This window comes from Venturia canescens, chromosome 4, assembly GCF_019457755.1.
Source record: "Venturia canescens isolate UGA chromosome 4, ASM1945775v1, whole genome shotgun sequence".
Classification (NCBI taxonomy): domain Eukaryota; kingdom Metazoa; phylum Arthropoda; class Insecta; order Hymenoptera; family Ichneumonidae; genus Venturia; species Venturia canescens.
The window spans coordinates 5,861,083-5,886,062 of NC_057424.1; the positions used below are offsets into that span (position 1 = coordinate 5,861,083).

General features: G+C 39.5%; 1 protein-coding gene across 2 annotated transcripts in view; it reads right to left on the reverse strand.

The window, feature by feature from the left end:
• The window catches only part of LOC122409290 (5-hydroxytryptamine receptor 7), an 85,719-nt gene that overhangs the window by 52,452 nt on the left and 8,287 nt on the right, over positions 1–24,980 (reverse strand). The window contains exons 2-3 of one of the 2 annotated variants that reach the window (XM_043416743.1): positions 4,682–5,418; positions 198–616 (exon numbers count right to left, since the gene is read on the reverse strand). In XM_043416743.1, coding sequence (XP_043272678.1) covers positions 198–326 — 129 coding nt within the window. In that variant the 5' untranslated portion in view covers positions 327–616; positions 4,682–5,418. The remainder of the gene's footprint in view (positions 1–197; positions 617–4,681; positions 5,419–24,980) is intronic. The other variant, XM_043416744.1, reaches the window with a different exon arrangement.

The window sequence follows — 24,980 nt, forward strand, 5'->3', positions numbered from 1 at the left end:
TGCTTCTTTGAACATAGAAATTTAAGTTGACTTTATAAGCAGTTGTAAACAATTCGAGCAGTGAAAATCAAGTATGAATCCACAGTTGGCCCACAATTTGAAAAAAACTCAAGAAATTTCGTTTGCGTCGGTTACCGTGGCGTTTTAAGGACTGAAACGGATGTGTAGCCGCGAAGAAATCGACGCAAAAGACAAACCTGGGTAGTCGTGTACGGCGAATGTTTTCCGGGAAAGCCCCGAGAAAAATTGCCGTGACTGGGATTTTCGATGGTCGTCGTAAGCTTGAGAAGCCAGGTGCTTTCCGTGATTGCGTACTTCCCCTCCATACGATCCTAACCGGAAGTCCGGAGCATCCCAAGCGCCCCCCGCTCTTCCGACTACGTCATCCTCGTCGTTTTCTCGTCTCCTCCAGTACGCCAATGTCCCCGTCGATGCTGGCAACCCGAGCATCTATCTGCGTCCGGAGACCTTCCTCGATTGTTTTATCCCGCTCGTCGAACTCCTTTCGCTACGAATTTCACGGCTTGGAGGATTCGTGGGGATCTTTGTTGCGGAACAGGATCGTCGAGCTCTTCAGGCACTCGGCAGATCCAGCATTTCGTCATCCCCCGTTAAACTGCAAGTTCGATAACTTCAAGTGCGCCATTCTCATCGTGAAACTTTCATTAACCAATCCATTAATTAACTTAAACATCAAACGCGCCAGTTTTTCAATTTCAAATCGCACATTTTACGACATGAAACAGTGCGAGCTGAGCGAACCCTAAAAAAGCCCGCGTTTCACGACAGTCACGGAGTTCACCCCAGTCATAAATCCAATCTCGTTTCCACTTTGGATTTCACCAAGTCTCCGTTTCCTACCCCCTTCTCTTCCTTTCTCTTTTATTCCTTTCTCGATATACATTCTCGCAGTATCGTTAGCCTCGTCGAACATTCGAGCTACAGTGGAAGCCCGATTGAGCCTCAATAACTACGCTGGATTCATACATTCGGTATTCGAACTAGTGATTACTCGGCGAAGTTCATCAGCTTTAATCGACCGCTGTTGCGAGTCCGTTATTGTCGAGTTTCATTTCGACTGGAGAATTGCCAGAAATCTCACTCAGCGAAGAAAGAAGGCACGAGGGATCGAGATGAATTCAAGAGGATGCTCGGCGCTACGGAGACACTAAATAAGAGAAACGTCCGATGTAACAAATGTGGACATCCAATGTATCAAGTATGAAGCACAAGAGAAGAGCACCGCAACAACAGTTACGACGACACATGGCGACCATTTCGAAACGAGAATGCCCCAAATACTACCTTCTTTTTATCGTTTTTTCTTCTGATAATAAAATAGATGCATAAATCAAAACGCCCGTTTCGTTTTTTTTCTCTCGCGATTGTGTGTCAGCCAAAGAAAAACGATCGCATACCCGCGGCATGAACGTTAGGATCGGAAGACTCTTTCGTTTTTGAAAACTGCTTGAATATCGATTAGTTGGGTGTATCGCATGCCGAATGCTTTGGGACTCCGCACACACCGTATTCTCGTTAATCTTTTCGTGCATAAAGTACTTTTGAATTTATCGTCCCGAACGATTTTTGTTTTTCGCGTTAAACTTTCACGAATAAAATACTTTGGAATGGAGAGTTGGACGATTCGTAATCATATTTCCGGAGCAGCTCGCGCGGCACACGTTCCAACTTTCGATATTGGCAACAATGAATTGTGGCAAACTGCAATATTTCGTCGCTCTGTACGATTATAATCAGCGCAGTTTTCATTATTCTCAAGTTTCAATATTCGCGTAATTAATGTTTCAATATTCGCAATAATGAATTATCGGAAGCTGATCATATTTCGTTCCCTCGTGCGATTCTATATAACTAAATTTCATTATTTTATCAAAATTTTCATAATTTATGAGTGATCAAGAGTTTAAAGTCTTGACACGCGTTCTCTGTTCGTCTGAAAAAAATAATGGAAAGTCCAAAGTGACGTGTCCATACGTTTCTTCCCTCGTACCACTTTATTCAAGTTCGAGTAACATTTACCAAGCTATTCAACGCCTTAGCCGTGCTCTCCGCGAAAGCTTTCAGCGTCTTGACACATTCATTTATCAGGCTTTTATGCGGCCAAGTCGAAACGCGAATTCACCAGTTGCACGATACAGATCCGTGGCCTACGAACTATGCACAATTTTCCTTGGTAAATCGGAGATACGTGTTTGATGTAGAATATCTGATATAAATTCCATCGGAACGTGCAAAATTGAGAGAGGAGAAGAGAGCGAGAGAGAGCAGAGAGAGAGAGAGAGAAAAATGTACGATGATAAAACTCAGAATTTATATCGACACATTTCCACATCTGGAGCATTATTTGCCAGTTCACGTTCACCTTTTTTCAAGCGATATGTCTCTGCCCTTTCTCTCAGGGCTATTCCATACTGCTGCCTCTTCCTTCCTGTTACGTTCCTCTGGGCGGGCATCGGGCATAAACTCCATCCACGATAAACCTCTACAAGCGTACACAATCTTTTTCATAAACACGTAACACAAACGAGTTTTATTCGCAACAGGAAAATATGCGAACTTGTGTTCCTGCATAGAGACACTCTTCGAATATTACGCATGCGAGACACTATTCCTTTCGAATTGCTATTCCGAACGAATTGGGAAATATCATATGGCTGCATGCGCGTGAAGAAACGAGCTCGGTACTCAGACGTATCCAGCTAGCACAACATATCACGACGATCGTTATTATTGTTTTATTGTAGACTCATACGCGGAGAAAACATACCGAAAATTCTAGAGGAAAGTACCAGGAATGTAGTATCTCGGGAAGGGACCGTGCGCGTGAGCTGTAGAGAGCAGCACTACCGTCGATGAGCGCGCTCTCTCGTGTCTGAATGGGCAATTTTTCTGATGATATTTTGACTGTGAATCATTGAAAATAAATAATTAATTTATCGGAAAAAAATGATGATTAAAGTAATGAAATATGGTTTTTGTCCGATCCACTATGATCGTATTCAAAATGAAAATGACGTTAAGGGGAAAAACTGTTTGAATCGAATGACGTTTTAAATATCGCGTCGAAACGGAAAGTTTAGTGGATGAATTGGCAGTGTTTAACCTTTTGATCCATTTGGTCCGTTTCTCACTTTTTCATGGAGAATGGACTGTGCCCTCTGGGAAATCAAAAAATTTTACTGATACTTCAACGTGTCTTGACGTCGAAATTGTGCATTAGAGCACTCTCGAATCCAACAATATTTTCTCGATCGAGACATGATAAAAAATAATAATTTTATTCTGTTAAATAATGCGAAAAGTAATAATTCCCATATGCGCCTGCTTTAAATTGCACCTATATAGGAAGTTTTGGAATTGGCCGCGTAATGACACTGTAGACGCTGCGCACGGTCCCTGTATACGCACTGGATTGCAGCCTTAATTCGAAGAACAGTAATAAGCATTGTTCTATCCACCAAAGCAAAAAAAGCAAAACCTTTTATTCAAAAGACTCAAGAGTCTTTTTCTCTATGAACACAGTAAAAAATGTTTTTTAGTCACTTTAAATGTTTATATTGTTAAGTATGCTCGGGCAATCCTCAAAAAAACATTATATAAAAATGTCTCACGAGTTCGGTGTGTATTTGTGTACCATGCCGACAGTGGAAATTTGTGATTTAAAATACATTTCCACTTATCGGTAAGTCTGACACGATGAATAACACTCGAAAACAAAACGAAATATAGTTGTGAAATGCATCACTTTTTGCTATAACCACATAAAGCTGTTTAGAATAGAAGGGCCGAAAAATTGGAAAATTGAAAAAATACTGTGCCGTTTGTCTAATCGGTGTCTAAAAACTTTGAAAATTCTTGAAAAATAATATATTCCTCACTGCGTACAAAACGAAAACGTTTTCTTCATGTACGTTTCCAACGCTTGGATCGAGACTGTTCTTGCAGACGTTTTAAAGTTGGAAGGATCGGTGAAATTCCAGTTTGAGGGATCGCTCGAGTTTGTGGGACGCTTTATAATTGTGTTCAATATCAAGTCAAATATCAGCATTCTATCGTTTCTCGTTAGAAATAGAATTACGATTGTGGACTCGAGCACAGCAATGTCGTTGGGTTTTAGAACCTTCGTGACACACTCACACACACACACACACACACACACATACGCAAATAAACATCTTTCGATCGACGATACCTCCCGTTGCGGAGTCCCAATAATTTGATTTCAAGAGCACTGCGATCGGATCAATGAAATCTTCGAAGAGCATCGAGTACCATTGAATCAACGATTTTTTTCTCAGTGCACTTCGACGCGCTTCCGTTCATGTTTCTCATTGATCTCAAGCGGGTTTTAAAGCAAAAAACCTCATTTTTGTTTCGTTTCATCATTGAATTTGCGGTACACTTTTCAAATACATAGCTAAAGCGCATTATTTTAGGACCTGAAACTCTCCCGACTCATTGATTTTGATGACAAGAAAAATGCTTTAGGATTCTCAGGTCAGTGTGATTTCACTGAGAAACGAAACTTTTGCTTTGACGCAATTTCAGTTGGATTATCGTAGTAAATTAAATGAAATTCATTAACGAACTTTGCAGAGATTTCTGCTTTGTTCGTACCCACTATTTGTCGTTTAGGCGAATGAAGCATTTTTATACTTACTAGAAATATGTGATTCTCGTTTCAGTGGAATTTCCCAATTCGTGGTTCCTGCTTTTTTTTTGCATTTTATGACGAATCAACATTCTTTTACAGCACATTAGTTGGTTCGGTGTCAGTCACTTTATACGTGGGGGGTTTATTTTTTTTTTTTTTAATTACGATGACGCGATTACATCTTCGGTTTCGTCGATTAGAATATGTTTTGCTGTTGGTATAATTAATGGGGAAATGAATAACTCGCGCGATAACTTTAGACCTCATTCGACGTCTCTCGCAGCATCGGTTTCGCGAGTGATTTTTATCCCATCATTCTCGATCTATGGAGAGATTCCCATCATCCAATTCTCGGAACACATCTCGGAACAGATAAACCCGCAATTTGGCTGATCACATTTGGGCTTGAGGTTTGTGACGACACGTCGAGCAGGGCGACGATATAAACCCGTTTTTCCAATCGAGTAACGACGAATCGAATTTTATTATTGCACGTAGAAAAAATGATATTGGAATCGCTGCTGGCATGCCGGAAGTTATCGCATCACACCCGTTCACGTAGGCGATGCGAAATTCGTAATGAATTTCGATTGTTCATCGCGAGATATGACGAAACGATAAGAATTAATTAAGCGTCTGCGCTCTCGTGAATTTCAGTGAAAACATCCGCCAACATCGTGACGCTTCTTTTTCCTCGCATCGTTGTCCCTCGCGACGCCATCCTTCGTATCGATAATCCTCGTCTGAAAACATGCAAGAAATAATATCTCTGTGAATTCGACCGGAATTGTTGATCAACCACATTTCATTATTTTTGTGGTATTTATTCTCGGGATATTCTTCCTCAAAAAATTGTTTCGCGGTGTGAGTTGTGGAGTGTCAGAAACATGTGAAGGAAGGAGAACTATTCCGTGAGAGTTGCACAAAGGAAGCCTCGAAAACGCTCCAATTATCGTTTCCTTTGATTGTATAGGAAAGGGTAAAAAAGCGTTGGTCGAAAGTGATCTCAGCGCCGTGTTAATTGGTCATGAATGTGAAAGAAAATCGAGCTCGGAGGTGACTTCAATTTCGTTTGAACAACGTTCAGGCGGGAATTCAATTCTGATACTTTTTTTATTTCTCTCCGTTTCATTGCGAGTGCTGAGAAAACGTTCTGCTTCGAATTCTCTTTTCTCACAGAGAAATTATCTTATTCGCGCGATATTGCATCGGAAAGGAAACTGGAAGATCGCGCTTTGACTCGCGGCGCTCGTTGTCGAGTGCACCGTTACATTCTTGTCAGATCGTTTCGTTTACAATGTACTTGGCGTCTCGCCGAGGGGGTGCGACAATAAAACAAGTCTCGCCACTAGCCATGAGCTCGTTATGCATGGACCACCCTCCGATCCTTGTTCTTGGCGGGTATTATTCACTCGAGCGCGCTCAGGAAACGCGTCACTTCCGTCAACCAAATGTCCGCAATTCTTGCGGAAGACCAGCAACCGATTTAGAGCCATTTATCTTATCACACGTTTAGGTAAGCTAAGCACAGAATATATTTCAAGATTTATCACAAACTGTATTGCCTACAAAAACTCTAGCTTTGTCGGATCCAAATCTAGAGATGCAGCGAAAATTTTGAATGCATATATTGACCGTGAAATATTATTTCAAGTTTTTTATGAACTTTATGAAATTTTCAGCTGTTTTTATATACGAAGCTTTTTGCAGTTCACTTTCGAACCTTTTTAAGGCCTTGTAGCGTGCGAAAAAATGTGATTTCTTTGATTGGGTGGGGATCAAATGTTGGAATGGCTAAAATTTCGAACAGCTAAAATCTCAAGTTTATAATCTTCGAATGATAATATGGAGACAGATAGATTCGACTAGAGCTTTGAATGCCGAAAATAAATAAAGCAGAAACTGCAAGGTTCGAAGCACGTTTACATCGAAAATAGAATGTAATAATGCCCATAGAACGATGACTAAAATATCGATTTTTCAAAAATTCGACTATCACTCTGTCGATTCATAAATTACTACAGTCAGCGATACTGTGAAAATTCACAATTTTAAAAATATAATAACGAAAGACCAAATATTACTGAAATCGAAATACTGAAACACCAAAAAGTCGAACAGTCAAAATAGCGAAACGTTAGAAAGTCGATCGATCAAAATAAAGAAATGCAGTGTAGCTCCAAATATACGCGTCTCACTCATTCCTTACTCAGACCGGTGATCTCCAATTTTAAACATCGCCATTTTGACTTTCGCCTTTTCGAGCTATCGCTATTCTGCATATCTAAGTTTTATAGGCTCGAAAAATTCACTTTCGATTTTTTGCTACTCTATATTCTGGTCTGTCTGTAAAACAATTACTCTCCATTTTGAATTCGAAAATATGAACTTTTGACATTCAGATGGTCTGTTAAAATTGCATTCGAAATGAAAACTATTGAAATATATATTTTCGGGTAAATACGAATTCAAAGAAGGAATTTTTGATTAAACACGCAATCTGCTGAATATAGTCGATCGGGAATAAGAATTTCGAATTACTTATTTTTCTCCAAACTGATATTACAACTTTAAAAATTTCGAAATATCGACCGTTCTACAATTCAGTTATTCGACATATTGAACCCCACCCCTTTGATTTTTTTTTTTCGACAAGGACATAAATGTTTATTGAGAAACTGTGAACGACATTCATTAGTACATATGTTCATGTACTTGTACAATTTTCTTCATCAAAAAATTTCTCAAAATGGCGCAACTTCAGCTTTATTCCAGTAGCACCATTTTTTGAGCATCAGCAGTTACGGTGGACATGGTAACTAAAAAACTGTTAATTCGATCCATACCAAATTTATATCACTTATTTATTATAATAATAGCTTGGGACTGGATGAAAGATTCGTTTTTTGAGGTGCTAAATTTTCGGTTTTTTTGTTACAATTTTTTTTCCAACAAAATACGAAATCCTTCGTCCAGGCCTTAAATATTATTATAATAAATAAGTGGTATAAATTTAATATGGATCGGATTAATAGTTTTTTAGTAATCGTGTCCAACGCAAAGGTATTTTTAAAAAAAGACGATTCTGAGCGAGCACCGGGCGGTCGGGTTGAAATACCCATAGCTACGAATCTAATGCTCCGATCTTTATGAAATTTGGTGAGAAGACATTTTGAGACATTGTACTTGAAGAATATCTGGTAAAAAAATTTTCCACTTTTCCGCCATCACAAGTGTATTAAGACCTTAACTTTTCTGTTCGATTCGAAATTGTGGGTAACGGTCGAAATATTTTCAAGTTTTAGATGTAAGCATATACTTTTTGATATTTCCTACAAATTATAACAATAAATACGTCTAGAAATGTGAATATTTTTTACAATCAGATTCCAGTATAAAATCTTAAAGTTGCAAGGTCTATCTGACGTACTTTCCAGAAGATCTAAAAACGACGTTATTTTCCTGTCAGAAAAATAACGAGAAACTGCGACGCAGGATTTGAACTTTCCAAAAAGCTGCATAGATCTACACTTCGCGCAACAGCTTTAGCAGAAGACATTCGTATAACCCCGACATTTGGAACCATACTGTCGAAAAAAATCTCTTCTGATCTATAAAATCTGAATAATCAAAACGGCCTGAAGATTCGAAGTTTCTAAAGAAACCGCGATCTTTGAAAATGTAAAAAAAAACGTTTGTATTTTTGTTCACGTTGAAAAGTTCATCACTATGGAAAACTGAGAAAAGAATTTAGTCTCCAGATTCCCTTCACTATTCCGTCCATTTATCACCAAGAATGATAAATAACCGCGACGCTGGTGATATAACGTACGTGAGAGTACGTGCGCATAAATATATTTATGTAGAGTTGGAAGATGCATGATGCATGAAGCTGCACCGAGGCAAGTTTCTGACGACAAGCAAATGTTCGTACGCCATTTTCGAGGACAGAGAGACAAGCCGGTTCCACGAAATATACCAAGATGCATATATCTATACAGGTGTCTAAATTGATAAACATATATATGTTTGTAGGGCATGACATATGCACAGCTGATACTCATTGGCCCCCTTGCATTGCGCCCTGGCGCTGAGAAAGACTCGTGCATTCACCAGGGTTACATATAACCACAAAATATATTATTCCCACTTGAATATTTCGCTTGAGCACATGCATTTTCTTGACGTACGAAGAAGCTTTCTCCACAACTCATCTGCCAAAAGCAGCTTGAAAAATTCCCGACAAAATCTCGCTTCAAATCTCAATCTCAATCTCATTTTTTCTAACCCCATCAGACGAATGTTTGAAATATATTTTGGACTGGGATCAAAGAGATTCGGTGAGTCGGCGGTAGTTTTGGAAAAATACGTATCAAGATTCGTCGGTTGAAATTTCGCGATGAACTTTTTCATCGATTGTTTCTCGTGGAGGATTCCGAGGCCTTCTCTGCGTAATCGTCGATACCGAAGCACGATCCTCGAGTTCACCGCCCTCTTTTGTCGCGGGTCTGAGTTATCGCCCGACTTTATCACATTCATTTCGGTCTTTCATATATTTTAATAGTAAACTTCGTATATCAAGTATCCTTAAATTCGGGATCTTACCCTCTTACGTGGCGTAGCCATTGAGGAGATTTATCGTCGTATTTTTCGGGCGTAGGAGCCTCGATTTTCGGCAGTTCTCTCCTTTGCATGTACTTTGTCAAATAATTTATCCAGAGAGAAACTGCGTCCTCATTAATCGTATTTGAAAGCCTTTTTCGATTCGTTTCAACTTTCCCCCAATTTCTTCCATGTCCGACACTTCTTTCCACCCTTTCCCCAACGCAGGAACTTTCTCCGCTTTGCTAAGTGGGCAATGCCGTATTTTTCTTTTCGGAAGCTGCCTCAAACGCTTTTTTTCTCACTCGCCCTCTCCAACGCCTTTCCTTTTCTCACTGGAAGACGCTGCAATATTTAAATTCGCATAAACTTCGCCGATTTATTTATTCAGCGGCTTTATCTGCACTCGAAAATATTTCTCCCGCGGGTGCGCCCGTATTGTTCCAAGAGCCATTGCTGCTATCACTGCCATCCCGAGCTCCTTCCTCTTCTCCCCAGCTGTATACATAACGACCGGGAGGAAAAATTTTAAATATTCAACGGGTCATATATTGCTGCTGTTTCGGAAATTCATCCGCGTTTGAAATCCATCGGCTGAAATAGCGTAGGCAAACGCCCGTATGCACCGTTAAATATTTCAAGCCCTAACTCACTCGGCCTCCGAGTACGAGCATCGAATAATGTTTACCTGTTACATAATTACGAGCATTGTACGTGGTTTATATTGGCATTGATAATCAATGAGCGTGCTCGCATTATTAATCGAAAATTGGCTGATACTGCTAACCGTTCCTCGAGCAGGTAGAATTTACTACTGAATGCCTATAAACTAACCGAATCAACAATTCCGAATACGACTCATGCGTCTCGAGCGCGTTTCCATTTTTCCCTCTTCCTTCCAATGGGAATCGTTCCTTCGCCAGGATGCTTCAAATATTTCCAAATTTTAGCCTCATTTTGACACCATTTACGAGTCTTTGCTACGCGAGCTACAGTGAGCATTCCCTCGGATTTTTTCGCACGCTCGAGTCTTTGTCAACCGAGAATACGACGCAGTCAAATATTTCGAGATCAAGTTAGCCAATGCAGGTTTAACGCACGGTGATAAAATGCTATTCTATAAGTTTATGGGACACTTCGTGACTACGAGTACAGTGCTTAACGTCTACATAGTTCTGCCGGACCTCGGTTATGGGGTTTCGAGAGATTCGACCCCCAGCAACCTCTCGTCGCGCTCATCCTGTTTCGTCCCTCTCTCCGGTCCTCTTGGAACAGCCCCTCGTGTACACCGGGCCGCCGAGTATCCTCTATCGATCGAACAATAACTCCATTCAGGAGGCAGCCGAGTGTTATCGTAACGAGCAAATAATCAAGCGATGATTCCTCGATAAGCCCACTGCCCTCTCGTTCGTCATCGAGATACGCATTTACGTAAATGTGTACAAGATATCATGCACGCGTGCACGTGTATTTCAACTGAAAGTCTGGGAAACTATTTGCGAGATAATTAACCCACTCTTATTCGAATGGAACATTCTACTTCGAGTTTTCCAATGACCCTGAGCTCGATGTTTTTACGAAGGACCCGATACCACTATTTTTCGGTATTTATAGATAGAGAAATACCGAGGTTCGGCCAGCTGACGAACGTTTCAGAATAAAACAGAGTCGAAAGTCAGACTTTCAGTCTTCTTCGTCTGGAATGGATGGTGGAACACTTGGCATTGTTTTGTGCATTCGATCGGTGCGGAAACGAATCCCCGGATCGCAACTTCCTGGAGCGATGATTCACGCTCATATTCGAGTCAAGATTTTTCGGTGATTTTCAACGAACTCAACGATTTTCGAGATCCCTGTGAGATCGAACGATGGAAATAAATGCACTTCTAAAAACCGGAGCTCCCGAGAATTTTCTTTCGGCTGTAAACTCACGTCCTCCGACCCCGATTCAATCAATTAGGATCGTCGCACACTCCATCCTCCGGGCCGTTGGCAACGAAGGTGCAAACGCTGTCTGCGGGATCCTGGGACAGCGGGCTCCAGGCCAGTTTGACGTTCCTAATCGAATCGCGACATGCGTGCTTAATCGCATATTCATGCAGAAGTGAATTATCTTTGTAATAGTTTCTGATTTTCGTATCTCCTTTTGATTCCGCGGATGTATTTATACGCGTGATCAATTTTGGAGGATTGAAACCGAATGGATTTGGCCCAATTTCACGAGTTTCTCGGGAACATATTTTTCATCAAAGTCGACAAAGTGTCTTTTGTGCGGAACAGCATTTTCTGGGGCAGAATATCTGCAGGAAAAAAGTGCAAAAAACAAAGAACCTGCAGGAGGATGTACGAGCACTAGACTCGATTTCAGATGGCACTCTAATTTTTTTGTATATTGTAGTCGAAGCTTAATACTTGATCTGTGTGAAATTTCAAGGTTCCTTATCGACTATTTAATCGAAATATTATTTGTTAAAAAGAACACAATTTTACGTGTCGCCTATACCCGCAATGGCTTCGAAGCTTGTATAACTCAAAATTTGATGTATTTCTATATCAGATGTCGATAATTAAAAAAATCTATTATATGAATTGAACCCTCAGGATTCTAACGGTTGGTTAAAAAAAGGGGGTCAACGGACATCTGAATTAGAAATATAAAGTTAAAGACGACAAATGCTCACGGAATCTGAGGATTTTATAACCCTGAGAAGTTGTGGCAACGTCGCAAAGCCTATATATCTGTCAGAGGCTCACTCCAAATGAAAAAATTCACGATATTTTGATACACAGCATTTCAAGCGATGTAAAAACTATGAAGAAATAATTGCATTCATAAAATAACTAAGCGTTAGTGCAAAAAAATGTATATAATTTGCGTTTAGAAAATATTTCAATTGGCTCAGAAAGGCGGTTTGCACATTGTGTATACAAAAATTCTTTTGAGATAGGCTCTTTTTTTTATTAATAAACAAAAAATGAAAAAATGCACGGAAAAAAAATTTGGGATGGTATATTTTTGTAAAACAAATTTCATTTCATCAAATGCTAGGTAATATGTGTAAGATTTTTTATTGAGAGGCCTCAAAAGGTATGTTATCGATCGTTTGGAAATAAATTCCCCTTTATCTCTACCGTGAGTGGCGTGAATGTTATGCCGGATCATTTTGTTGACATAATAACTTGAGGTTATGGGCACCTCAACGCCCGACGTTGTCAGACGTAAACTTTTCACAATACACTGCCGAGTCGTATTAACAACTCTGCACAAAATCTTTTCCATGATAAAATGAACTTGAATATTATTTACCGTTCAAAAATCATTATAACATTTCTTAATAATATTATGCTACATATAATTGCCCGTGGTAATTTCTTTCAAAAAATATGGTCAAAGACTGTCCATTGACTAATACGACCCGTTTTAAAATCCTTTTCACTTTTCTCAGCTGTTTTAGTATCAACATCGCTCGAAACGAAAATGAGTTCAGTTATTTTACGAATGATATCGACGAGCGATACCGACGATTGACAATCCAAACACTCCGATACATAACGGATCGATAAATTGACGATTTGCATTGTTAAGCTCATAAAATATCGTGCTTGGATAGTAGCCAGCAATTGATCATGGAAATTATTATTTTCCGATAAAAATATTAACAAGATTAATGATAGTGCCGCCACGACGGGGGCTAATACAAATGGATCTTTCTCCCTATACACCGGTTAACGACTGATTTACAGTCCATCCGTAACAAAATAGGATAATGGAGCAGTCTTTTGCTACGTCATCAAAGCATGGAACGAAATAGCTACTTATCTTTATGTAACCCAAATCCAAAGAGAATTTGGTTCGGTAGGGTCAGAGTCGAAGTTACACGGTGCTCTGTGGTCTCAACGAGCGATGTTTTGCACCGCTTGTAATCGTGGGTTTCTCGTGAATGAGAGAATGCGTTGTACTGCGGATGGATGCCACGAAATGAGGAAATATGGAGAGGAAAAAACTCGCTCTCAATGTATTCATAAGAATGCGAATTATTTTCGAAGCTTTCAGCTCTGCAGAATAAATTTTTATCCCGAACTTTAGAAGGAATTGTTCACGGGTAGTTGGAAGGGAAAAACCTGAGAATTCTTCATTCGAATTATGTTGCAACCTTCCATAGAAATGTAACGATGGGAAGAAGTGGGGAAAAAATTTGTTCACTTTTTCGAGAACCTCGAATACGCGGAATCGTTATTCTGGCAGTTTGTTCGAAAAACATTTTTTTTCAGTTGGAATCTCGAGTTTGGACGGATAAAGTGAGAGGGGTGAGGGAAAAACAGTTTGGAAAGAGCGAAGTTTGTGGAAAAAAATTCCGGTTTTTCGAACTGGATGCAACTTTTGATAAACTTCAATTTCTGGCTCGTGCTGCATAAACATTTTTCCCCTTTTTTCTCCGTTTTATCAACCTGCTGCGTCGTAACCATCAAACTTTTTATACTGTCAATGCGGGAGGAGAGTTCGTGAAAAAAATTCGAGCTCGCTGCGGTCAAACTTGACCAATTTTACTTCCAATTTTACTCTTCGCAAAACTCTTGCACGTGCTTACAGTTTACAGCTTACATCTGTACACGTGTATATTATAAGGGGCCAAGAAAATGTGAGTAGTTGAAATTTGAGAGAACGTCAAAACTACTTTTACGGGATTGTGTCGGGAAAATAAGTGGAGAGCTGTTTTTCAACAAACGCGAGCGACCTCCGTTGATGGGTAATCAGGAAATTTTACGAGCACGTGTATATCAATATGTGAGCCAAGGTTGCTTCGAAAACGGAGCAACGAGTGCGACAGAGAAAATAGATCGGAGCTTTATTCGGCTTTCAGTAGAAACCTTTCACGAGTACGTGCGAGATCGCGCGAGCCATAAAATTTTGATACGTTTTCGATACTTTTCGAATCTAGGAATCGAATGCGTCACGAATTCAGAATTTTTGTTATCACCGTTCAAATGTCTTGAGAATAATCGTTTTATTTTATCGATGAATTTACTCACTTTGCGCTAGAATTCCGTGTAGGGCCTATTCCGAATTTGCCATGAGCTCCACCTTTAAGGTGGTTCATGCACGAAACGATTTTCTTAAGAAAGTCTTGAAATTTACACACAGTTTAAATGGATATTGGTATTTATTATTAAATAAAGTATGTAATTAAGGTTTGTGAATAAATTCGATACCATTGTCTTACTAATAATAAAGATATATTAGGTTAAAGATTGAACGAAATTGTTTATCGGCCCATTCCACTCACAGCCTTCTGTCTTTTTATCAATACTTTTTTCTTGAACCATTTCCCGTTGTGTTTTCCCTTCGTGCTCTCTAATGCAATTTTTTACATAAAAAACTATAGTATTTTGGCCAGGAACGAATGAAATTTCGGGTTCGATCAGTAATGGATCCCCGTTGAATTAATGGCTTGTAATTTCATTCGCCAAAAGATAAGTTGAAAAAATGTATTTATAATTTTGAATTAATAACTCTGACATTAATTTAGAGCGATAATATTTTTAATTAGGAAGTAAAAATCGACTTAAAAATTGCGTAGCACAAATTCCGCTAATTCGTTAATTTTTTTAAGTAATGTCATCGATTACAACTTCGAAAAAAACCAACATTTTGGTACGATTTGAAACGATTGAAGTACAGTTCAGTATTTTAATTTATTCGTTTCTATTCTCAACTATGGCGATAAGAGTTTTCTGTGGCTGAACGTCGCACGTGTATCAATTTCTACAGCTGCCATATTTTCGAATATTTATAGCTCCATTTAAAAATTGTTTAAACCATTATTTTTTTACACCCGAAAAAGAATCTTTTTCACGGCAAATAAGTAACATTTTCTTTGCTACGAAACCATTTTTGAATAATCCTAAAATTTTTGTCTTGCAGAATCGTTTTAAGTGAGCAAACTTTTCGATTATTTTTTAGTGTAAGATTTCACAGGATTACTATTGTCGAAGAGGGAACGATAATAATTTGATATTTCGTGATTGAAATATCTTTGTCGAATCGATTGATCCAACTAATGAAAAAAAAAAATTTTTTTCAGTAATTGAAAAGTATCGATAATCGAAAAAAGTGAATGCCAATTTGAAGATATTTCAAAAACACAGAGAAAATGAGTCGTGGTTGGAGGCCTAATTTTGTACGGAAAAAAGTTACAGCGATATTAATGACTCTGAAAAGTTTTGAGAAATGGGATATTCTCTGAAGATTTTGTGGAAAAGAAAGTTGAGAAATTTTGTTCAACATTGAAGTGTGGAACGTGCGAAGCCCGTGGGCGTTCGTACGAAAGTCGTGTTGAAAAAGAATGAATAAAATGTTGGACTAATATTTAGAAATATTCCTTGAACGCTTGACATTGCCAGTTTCTTTTTGTGTTTACGAAATGAATACGCAGGCCAAATATAACCCGGCGTGTGTGTTTGACACGATAGAGAATTGACAAACGTTCTTTTCCATCATCGGTAATGGAATTATTCCGATCGCGAATTTCGATTCGCACGGGTCGGAAATTTCTCGCACCGACTAACATCGATCACGCAATTTGAATGTTCCTTCACCTGGGGCGGTTAACCTCACAGTGAGGTTAAAAATAAAATGATGGAAGTCATTACGTCGCATGAGGTTACTTCCATCACTGATGGAGTTTTTATTTTTTTCCTTCTATCACGTGACCGCACGCGATTACTTTTCTCCTTATGCTCTCAGCTGAAGGAGCCACATGGTGGATCTAATTTGCAAAAATTTGATAAAAAATTGAATTTCTCATAATTTTTTTTCGTATTACGAGCGCTCAAAATTCATGTAGAAAAGTAAGTATAAAAGTATTATTTTTTAATAAAATTCTGCTGAAATATTTGGTAGAATAATTTCGTCGTTGGGAGTAAATTAGGTGCACTTTTTATTGCGATTCTCTTCGGCTGTTGACCAGCCCTCGCATCCTCGTACGTCATCTTTTCACGTGAACACGTGCTAAACGGTGGGATCGCACAAAAGAGAGCGAAAGCAAGTACTCGTCCTCGGTGTATCCAGCAATCAGTCTCCTTATTTCTGCTCGAGATGTAATTTAAACAGGGCACGTATTTGCCAACGTCAGTCTCTATCCGGTTGGCGAGTTCTCAAGAGTGTCGGTCCCGAGGTCGAAACGGCTAAGCGGATTTTAATTACCAAGCTCGATTTTAATTGTAATTACGAGCGCCTAATAGGTTGCCGAGGCCATGCAGCCTGCAGCGAAGAGAGGTGGCCCGCAAGGGTATGATGAAGCCGCGTGTCTGGTACACCGCGAACCATTCATGCACGAGACACCCGTATGTTGACCTATCAGTGAGAACTATTAATTAAACAGCCCCGAGTCTCTGTAAACCATTCTCGAAAATAGGAAGCTGAAAAACTTTTGAAATTGGACTTTAATGCTTATTTCCGGAATGCCGGAGTTGGCTATTTTTTGTCTGTGCGTCAACTCGAAATTAAAGGAGTGCGCGGGCCTTTAACGCATTGACTTTCGTCGCATGCATAGTCGGAGGAAAATGAAGGAAACGAAGATGGATTTGAGATGAGGAAATTTCTCATTAAGTTTTAATCGTTCAGCTGCTTATACATATCAGACAATAATTCTCCGCGTTGAACTCGTGTCTTTGTCGAAAGCCAAATCCACGCTTCCCAAAATATTTATACCACTCAACCTCCCGGGCTGGCGTGTTCATCAAAACTGTTAGAATTCCCCGACTGGGCGAAACTCGATTCGCAGTACTCTAAAATTCAATTGAAACTCGAGCTGCTCCCTACAGCGGCAATTTTAACTTTGCAAGGTGTACCCGGCGAGAGAAAAATCCGGAAGCTCAGTCCCTCGAAGATTTTACAGACTGCGCAATTCATTCGGAAATTTAATGACGGATTGTTGGCTTATCACAATCACGCGCACTTCAGGCTTATTCGTTTTGATTTTGTGCAAACGCAATTGTGCGAGGCCAAATATTTCATGCTGTTTGAAATATTTTTATTTCTCGTGAGAACCAACAATAATTATTCATTCCTTCAACCAGATTCATCAACTATGAAATGGCATCGAAATCCGGATGATAAAGAGGGTCGAGATAGGACCGTGAGGTCAAACCCGAGCTTTGGACTTTAAATTCTTACACGCTTTCGACGGATGCTTTATGCACCTATCGTCAAAACTCGCACTCCATCGACCACTCAGTTCCTTCGTAATGAAGTTACAAAGTCGAGCCCTTTGCGAGGCATTGGAAACACTTCATCCTGTGGAGACGGTCGAAGTGCTGTCAACACGGTTTTCCTGTCCCGGTAATGTCCAGGATGAAAAACCGAATTTTGACAAACTGGAAACGAGAAGAATTCGGCAAAATAAAAAACTACTTTGTAGTGACCATGAAGTTTAATTTTCTTTCACTTCCTCGTCAGCGAGGCCTGACCAGTCGATTTTTATTTCTGTGAACTTGTCGTTTACTTTCCTCGTCAAACACCAGAATCGATCACAACGAAAAAAGTGAATATTAGACAGAAATCGGAATGGCTTCGAGCATCTCGTTTCACTGGAGTTGTTGGAGGATTGATGATTTTTGCATCTTTGAAACGAAGATAAATGTATTTCTGTGGCTGCGGTTTCAGGATCGCATTCACACGAGAAAATGAAGTTTCGTAACCGTAAATTAAAGTGAATGAGAATTCTCTCTGATGAACCGCAGCTTCTCTTCGGCGCCATGAATTTCACGGTTTTAAAATGCTGTCAACGGTACACAACCGCTGAAGATTGGAATCGTTGATCCTCGTTGGTCCACGAAAATGTTTTAGATCGATGGCTCATCCCGTTTTGGGGCTGGAAGTACGCATCTCCATACAGGGTGTCCCTTCGAAATTTAGTCGCGCAAATATTTTTCGATGATGCATGTGTTGGGAAAAAGTCTTTCGAATAAAGTTCACACCTTTCGAGGGTAAACAAATTGTTATGCAAAATGGTTCTCCGGACGGAGAAGCCTCTGTGAGATTTTATTGCCAGACTCGGTTTTTTAGCCTCTACGTACGAAGCTGGATGAACCGTTTTTTCGTTTTATTTGCTTATTCGGTTGAGCAAACTATGAAAATAGTGCCCAGAATTGGTAACTGGAGGGTTCGAGGAACCGAAGCTTTCTGATGACTTGTTACGACCAGGAATAAACTTTACAATTTCCAGTGCTTTTTTAGTGTAATCGATATGTGGGAAAAATATTAGGTAAAAATATTTTTTTTAGTGCGAAAAAAATGTTAGTTTCTTCAAAAATAATTTCAGTATTTGCCGACGCAGCAAAGATTGATGCCAAACATTGGAATGAAAGCTAAAAAAGCTCGAAATATACATCGTCCTTCTTCATCTCGTAGCAAAGGTTCGTAACGGCACACCCTATTTATTTATGTGTATGCACTAATATATCGGAAGGAGAAAACGAATGGGACAATCGAGGCGGTCAATCAATTCGCATCATGTGCAACAAGCCGACCTCGTACGAGCTCAATTTCTATCCTCGTTGCGTCTCGTTGCTTCTCCTCGACGCTCGATTGGACCGAGCAGGGCTGACTCGATAAATTAATTTTCACTGCTATTCGCCGATTAAACTCGCTGCTTCGGCTCACTCTCGTTCCACGAGGCCCGGTATTTCATTTTCCCCTTAAAAACTCCGTTTTCATTGTTCTCTCCTCGTCCACTAAATCTCTCGTTTGTGAAAACACATTCCTTCAGCGACTATATTGCACCTCGATTATTGAGTGTGAGTAATCGAGTCCAAGTACTGGCAATTAAGGGGTCTACCATAATTATACAGCCAAAAAATATAATTTTACATCAAAATATAAAATATATTATAAATATGCGTATAAAAAATGTTAGGCCTAAAAAATACACAAAAAAAATGTTTATATCGATTTTACTCATTTTTCATACAGAAAATTGAAGGAGAAGAGAGGTCCAAAAAAGATGGGTGTGCCCTGTTGATAAAATCTCTGGAATGCATGATCGGAGAAAAAAAATAAAATGCTTTCAGATTGAATAGCGTAAATATGGCTACAGCACATATCATACGATTTTTAATTATTTCAAAAATGACAAAATGCCAGCCATTTTTTCACAAACTACGAATAAGCACGTTTTTTCATCGTTTATTGCAATAAAAAAATAGTTCTCAAAATTTCAAAGTTCGTGTGATATGCGCTGTAGCTAAAGCCATAAAGAACATGCGGTAAAATTTTGGTCAAGATAGGTTGAATAGTTTCGGAGATTTTATCAACGAGCCGTCCAAAAACGTTATTTTGAGAAAAACGCGTTTAAACGAAGGTTCAAAAATACACTTAGGCTGCTCGGATCTTTATAAAATTTTAGTATGATACTCTTAAATATGCTATTTCGAAAAATGCAACAAAAAACATCGATTTTTGAAAATTCTAATTAGACTAGACCCCTTAACAATGTTCTCTTCGCTTTCGTGTAACGCCGACACCGAGTGTTCAGCTGCGTCCGTGGCCATCACAGTCACTATTAAATCCTCCAAAACCTCAAATCTCTTTGCTCATGCAGCCAATTGGGATTGAAAAATCGTTGAAAACCGATTACTCGTTCGATTGATTCGAATCAATGGAATTCGATTTACATAAATGGCTTTTTATAATGTTGCAGTTTACGATGATGATCAGTCTGCATGAGAAGAAACGCTGGATCGTGGAGCAAATTCATCGTTTGCTGTTGTCCATTACTGAGGATAATTCCAAAGCAATGAAGCTGAGTGAAATGGGTTTATTCATGAAGAAAAAGGCGTTGCGTCTGCACCGTTGGAAAATACGGTTATCAATCATTCTTTTTCTCCAGCTTCTTCGAGGTGGTGGCCGCACGATTGGCCAATGCTGGATTCAAAAGTAGCAACAGGCGCGAACGAGATGGCATGGCAGGTAAGAAAAAACAGATTGTTTTTTTTTTTTTTTTTTATTGAGACATTCATAGCCCTATTAACGGGAAACTGGAACGGTTTGTTCAATGTTCGAGGGGCGCCTCGGCTTGTTTCATATTTGATGAAGCACGTACTTGCCCTTTCCCAACTCAATATTTCTCTCACATCTCACGGATAATGGATTCACCGATCTTTGGACGTTCCGTTTCCCCGGGTCAGTACATCCCTTGAGGGTGTCGTTAACTCGCTGAAGCATCGAAGGAAGGTCAAAGATGTACTCCTCGGAGCGTTCGTCACATCCCCGCACTTGGTCAGAGATCGAGCGATCGAGGCTCGGGCAGCATCCTTCCATCGAAGGTAAATCGGCCAGGATGAAAACCCCTCAAGATTTATCGATCATATCGCCCCATTCGATCCTTCACACAACATTTAATATGCACGATGTACGAACATTTTATTAAGAAGACCAGCAAAAGAGGATCATGATATTCGCGATGATAGAGAAGAAAAGTACAAATGAGAAAAGCGAAAAGGAATCTCCGGAGCTCGATGCCTCGTTATATTTCACCCCCATAGCAAGCTCTCTTATCGGACGATCACGTGAGCCTTTTTCAAATGTCCCTCTACTTTTTTCACCCTCTTTATTGACGGGTGCGAGAATAATAGATTGTTTTATCACTCGATCGATCAATCAAACCGGTCCAACACCCTTCCATTATTTGTTTATATACGACGGGTGTTTGTGTTTGGAAATCAAAAGCTTCGTGTGAAAAGGGCGTGTCAGGTATCCCCTCGCCTACATTTTTCACACCCTCACAAACCGTCACATTTTTTTGCTTAGTTTCACCCTTGTTGTCCGAAAACACCGCGTATCGCCTTCGTCGATGCAGTCCGACCACTAATTCGCTCGTAACAATTTCCTGTTCTAGATTCTTCTACGTCAGCCCTTTTTTCCCGAATATTTTCGGCTCAATTTCGATGCTATCGTTCCTTCGACGCGTCACCAGGATTTTTATCCGGGCGTGTAAAAGTATAAAGGTCAATCCACTGCGGAAAAATTGCCTTGGAATTGCGGCTGTAATTATTTACATTTTTCCATGTATTTCGATTTGTATTCGTTTTTTCCATGTATTCGTTCCATGTACTTTCGATTTGAATCGAGAAAAATATCGACTCCAATCGGACCCTTACTTATCCCACTCGACTTTCGAGTTTGGGGAACGTTCTGAGAGCACGACAAACAACTTGATTCACGTCGCACGATTATCCAGGGTCGTTATTCCTCTCGAACTTCCATTCGGATTCGCCATGTTGTAAAACGTATGTAGAATTGATTAGGAACTCGAGGAACATGCTCGCCAAAGCTGTCGTTCCTTCGTGGTTGCTATATAACGGTCCAAGAAAATCTAACTTCAGTTTTAATATTCAATTTACGTGCAGTTCTGATAGCATGATGGATCGGCCGGACGAAGCGAACGCAGGCCGAGAACCACATCCGGCAAAGATGTTGCCGGTAGTGATAAAATTCTGCGAGATATTTTGAGCTGATTTTTCACGCTTTTCATAAGGATTTTTATGAATTAGTTGTGCATTACAAATCGTCTGTCAATTTCTCGCATTAAATTTGCCTTTTTTCAACGATCCTTTTTCCTTTAATTGCAGAACTAAATGAGACTTTTTGAAATAAGGAAAAGAAAATTCTGACGAATTTCCAACGAACGATCAATGCCATTTGAATTTGCATTTTTGTACGCCAGTCTCGTCAAGATTCTCGTATTTTCACTGCTCTTTTAAAAAGGCACTTTTATCAACGACAAAAATACTTGAGTGAAAAAATCTACAGTTTTACGGTATAATATTGAAGCAATAGTCGACACGATGATAAAGCCCCGGAGCTTTCAAAGTTTGTTCTCCGAACTAGTGAATTTTCTGCGCGTCGGTGTATCACGAAAGATAGCCGAGCGTAGGTGCAGCGGTATATACATGAGACTCTATCTGCGTATCCTCGGGGAGAAGAGATGGACACGTTATACGAAATGTGGGGTATGTATTAATATGATATATGAAATAGTGTAAACGTTCGAAGTGAGAGTTTATCGCGGATTTTCAAATGCGAAATTGGGCCGAAAAAAAGTTAATGGGAGATGATAGAATCGCGATTTCGTCAGGAAAAATTTTTCTTCGCTTTCTCGATGTTGATCGAAGTTTGACTCTCAATCGACTTCAAAATTGGGTAAAAGATTGATTTAAATTAGCAGTACTGAAAGAAACTGAAGTTTCGACTGTTTCGGACCGAAGTTTCGTTTCATATTTGAATAAGCTTTTGATGTCTTTTCCTTATCAAATCACTCCTGTAATTCTCTGATTTTTCCGCGATATTATGCTCCTCGAGTTTTTCGATCAACGCTCACATTTAAAAAGAGAAAAGTTCGATTAAAAAGCATTAAGGGGTTTACCCTAATTCAAATTTTCAAAAAATCGATTTTTTTATTGCATTTTTTGACAGTATACATATTTAAAAGTAATAAATAAATATATCCATACTTATGATTTTTTAATAAGAGTATATAGACCCCTTAAGGACGTTTGGAAAGTCTCCAAATCTCTTTTCATCTTCAGTCCGTTGAAAAGTATTGATTTTCTCAGCAAAATAAACGCTTTTGCATTTCAGTTTTAACATTTCTCCGATCGTGTGCAAGTTTTAAATAAAATTAAAGCGTCGGAGGATGATTATTTTGGACTCGATTTTCGAGTGCAAACAATATTCATAATGGTTTGAATACAAATATGAGCCACGGTACATCGGGTTTAATCGAATGATCGAAACGAGAGCTTGTCCAAATTCGATATCACTTTTCATCACTCGCACTCCCGAATATTTCAGGACACATCATCCTCAATTTTCATTAGTACATTAAATGAAATCAGCGCTCGTCATAACGTAATAATATTGATGTCGATGGAATTCGTCTACAAAGTGCCCGTCAAAACGGAGCGCCGATGTTTCATTATATTTTTTACTCCAGCCGCAGCTACCACGGTGCGAAGCAGGCCTTTTCATTCGAAACTCTTATCAGCCGTCCCTGCTCGCAATGTGAAACTAGAGCGAGAGAGAGGCGAGAGTCCTACAGCGCTCGGGATACAGATTTATCGGGTTATACACTTGGGAAATACATTCTTCGGTCTTACGAGGGATTTGCACATACGTGCTTTGTCTAGGGAATCCCTCGAAGGACGGGACCACTGAATTTCTCGTTCAGGGCTCGTTCCCGTGTCAACTTTGCCAGTTTCGGATTCCCAACAAATCGTTGTACTCCATACAACTATGCTTACACGTTAGACGTGTACAGCGAGGGACATAGCGTTTCGACGGAAAGCCAAAATTGCCCGAATACACATACGTGAGTCGCTGTACGACGAAATTCCTCGAACGGAGGACGTCTTTCCGATTGATCTGACCAAAGCCAACTCTGTTCGAAACGACTCCCCTGCGGGCGTCCAGGAATCGTGCACGCGTCCCAGAACACGATTTTCGTACACGGCAGAATTATAGCTGCACCAGCACTTCATTTTTTTTACACCGACCAATAGGTTTTCATAACTTTAGTGAAATTCGTACGAATTCGAATCCCCTTTCTGGTCGGGGTTTTAAAAAATTTGCTTTTTTTACAGCATAAAATACGGAGAGCAGAAAGAAATATCGTGCCAAATTCGAATGCGGAGGAAATCTGAACTTCTGGGTTTCGTTGCTTAATATTCAGTCTGCGAGGTCGAATAAAATGAAATAAAAAGGTAATTTTTCCGAGCTGGTATACGTTGGTCGTTCAGTACCGGAGTACAGCTTTCGTACACGCACTCGTATTCGACGCGACGTGTGCAAAGAACCTTTTTTGCAGAGCGTAAAATAAAACCTTAACGCCACTTCGTTTAACGAGACAGCAGTGTTTCCGTTTTGTCTCTTTCTTTTTCTTTTTCTCTGAGCCTCTTGTCTTCCAATTTTCATCCTTTTTCGAGCAACCTGAAAAGAACCGCGCTCGGTATTCTTTTTTCTTCGCAGTTTGTTTCGAGAGTTAAAAAAGGGGAAAAGCGTGACACGTGAAAGAGGGTGTAACAGCTTTATGCGGCTCGCACTCGACTTTTTTTTCTCACTGCTCAAGAACTTAAGTAAGTTTCACATATGCAGAGCGAGACTGCTGCAGGCGCCCTATCTCATCAACGCCTAGAAACATAATCATAATTATATTAACAATAATAATGACACTTATTATGATCATCATAGTCCTGAAAATTTCAAAGGAACTTTGTTAGGAGAGTTTTATCTCGCTATCTTACTCCTTTTGCATTCTCGCATTAAATTCATTTCCGCACTTTATTTTACTGAGAACATTTTCATTTCGAGAGCTCTGTCTCTGCTCTTATTACTTCACATGATCTCGCATAAAGTGACTTCAAATTAATAGCGAGTATTTGCCTTTTTTTTTGACAATTAAGGCCTGAATACACTTGCGATGGGCGGAAAAATGGACATTCTTTTTATTAGATATTCTTCAAGTACAATGTCTTAAGAATATTCTCACGAAATTTCATAAAGATCGGATAAAAAGCCGAAAATTTAGCACCTCAAAAAACGATTTTTTTGTTAAAACTGCCATTTCTTTTTAAATCAATATTTTTACAAATCCTTCATCCAGGCCCAAGCTATTATCATAATAAATAAGTGGTATAAATTTCGTAT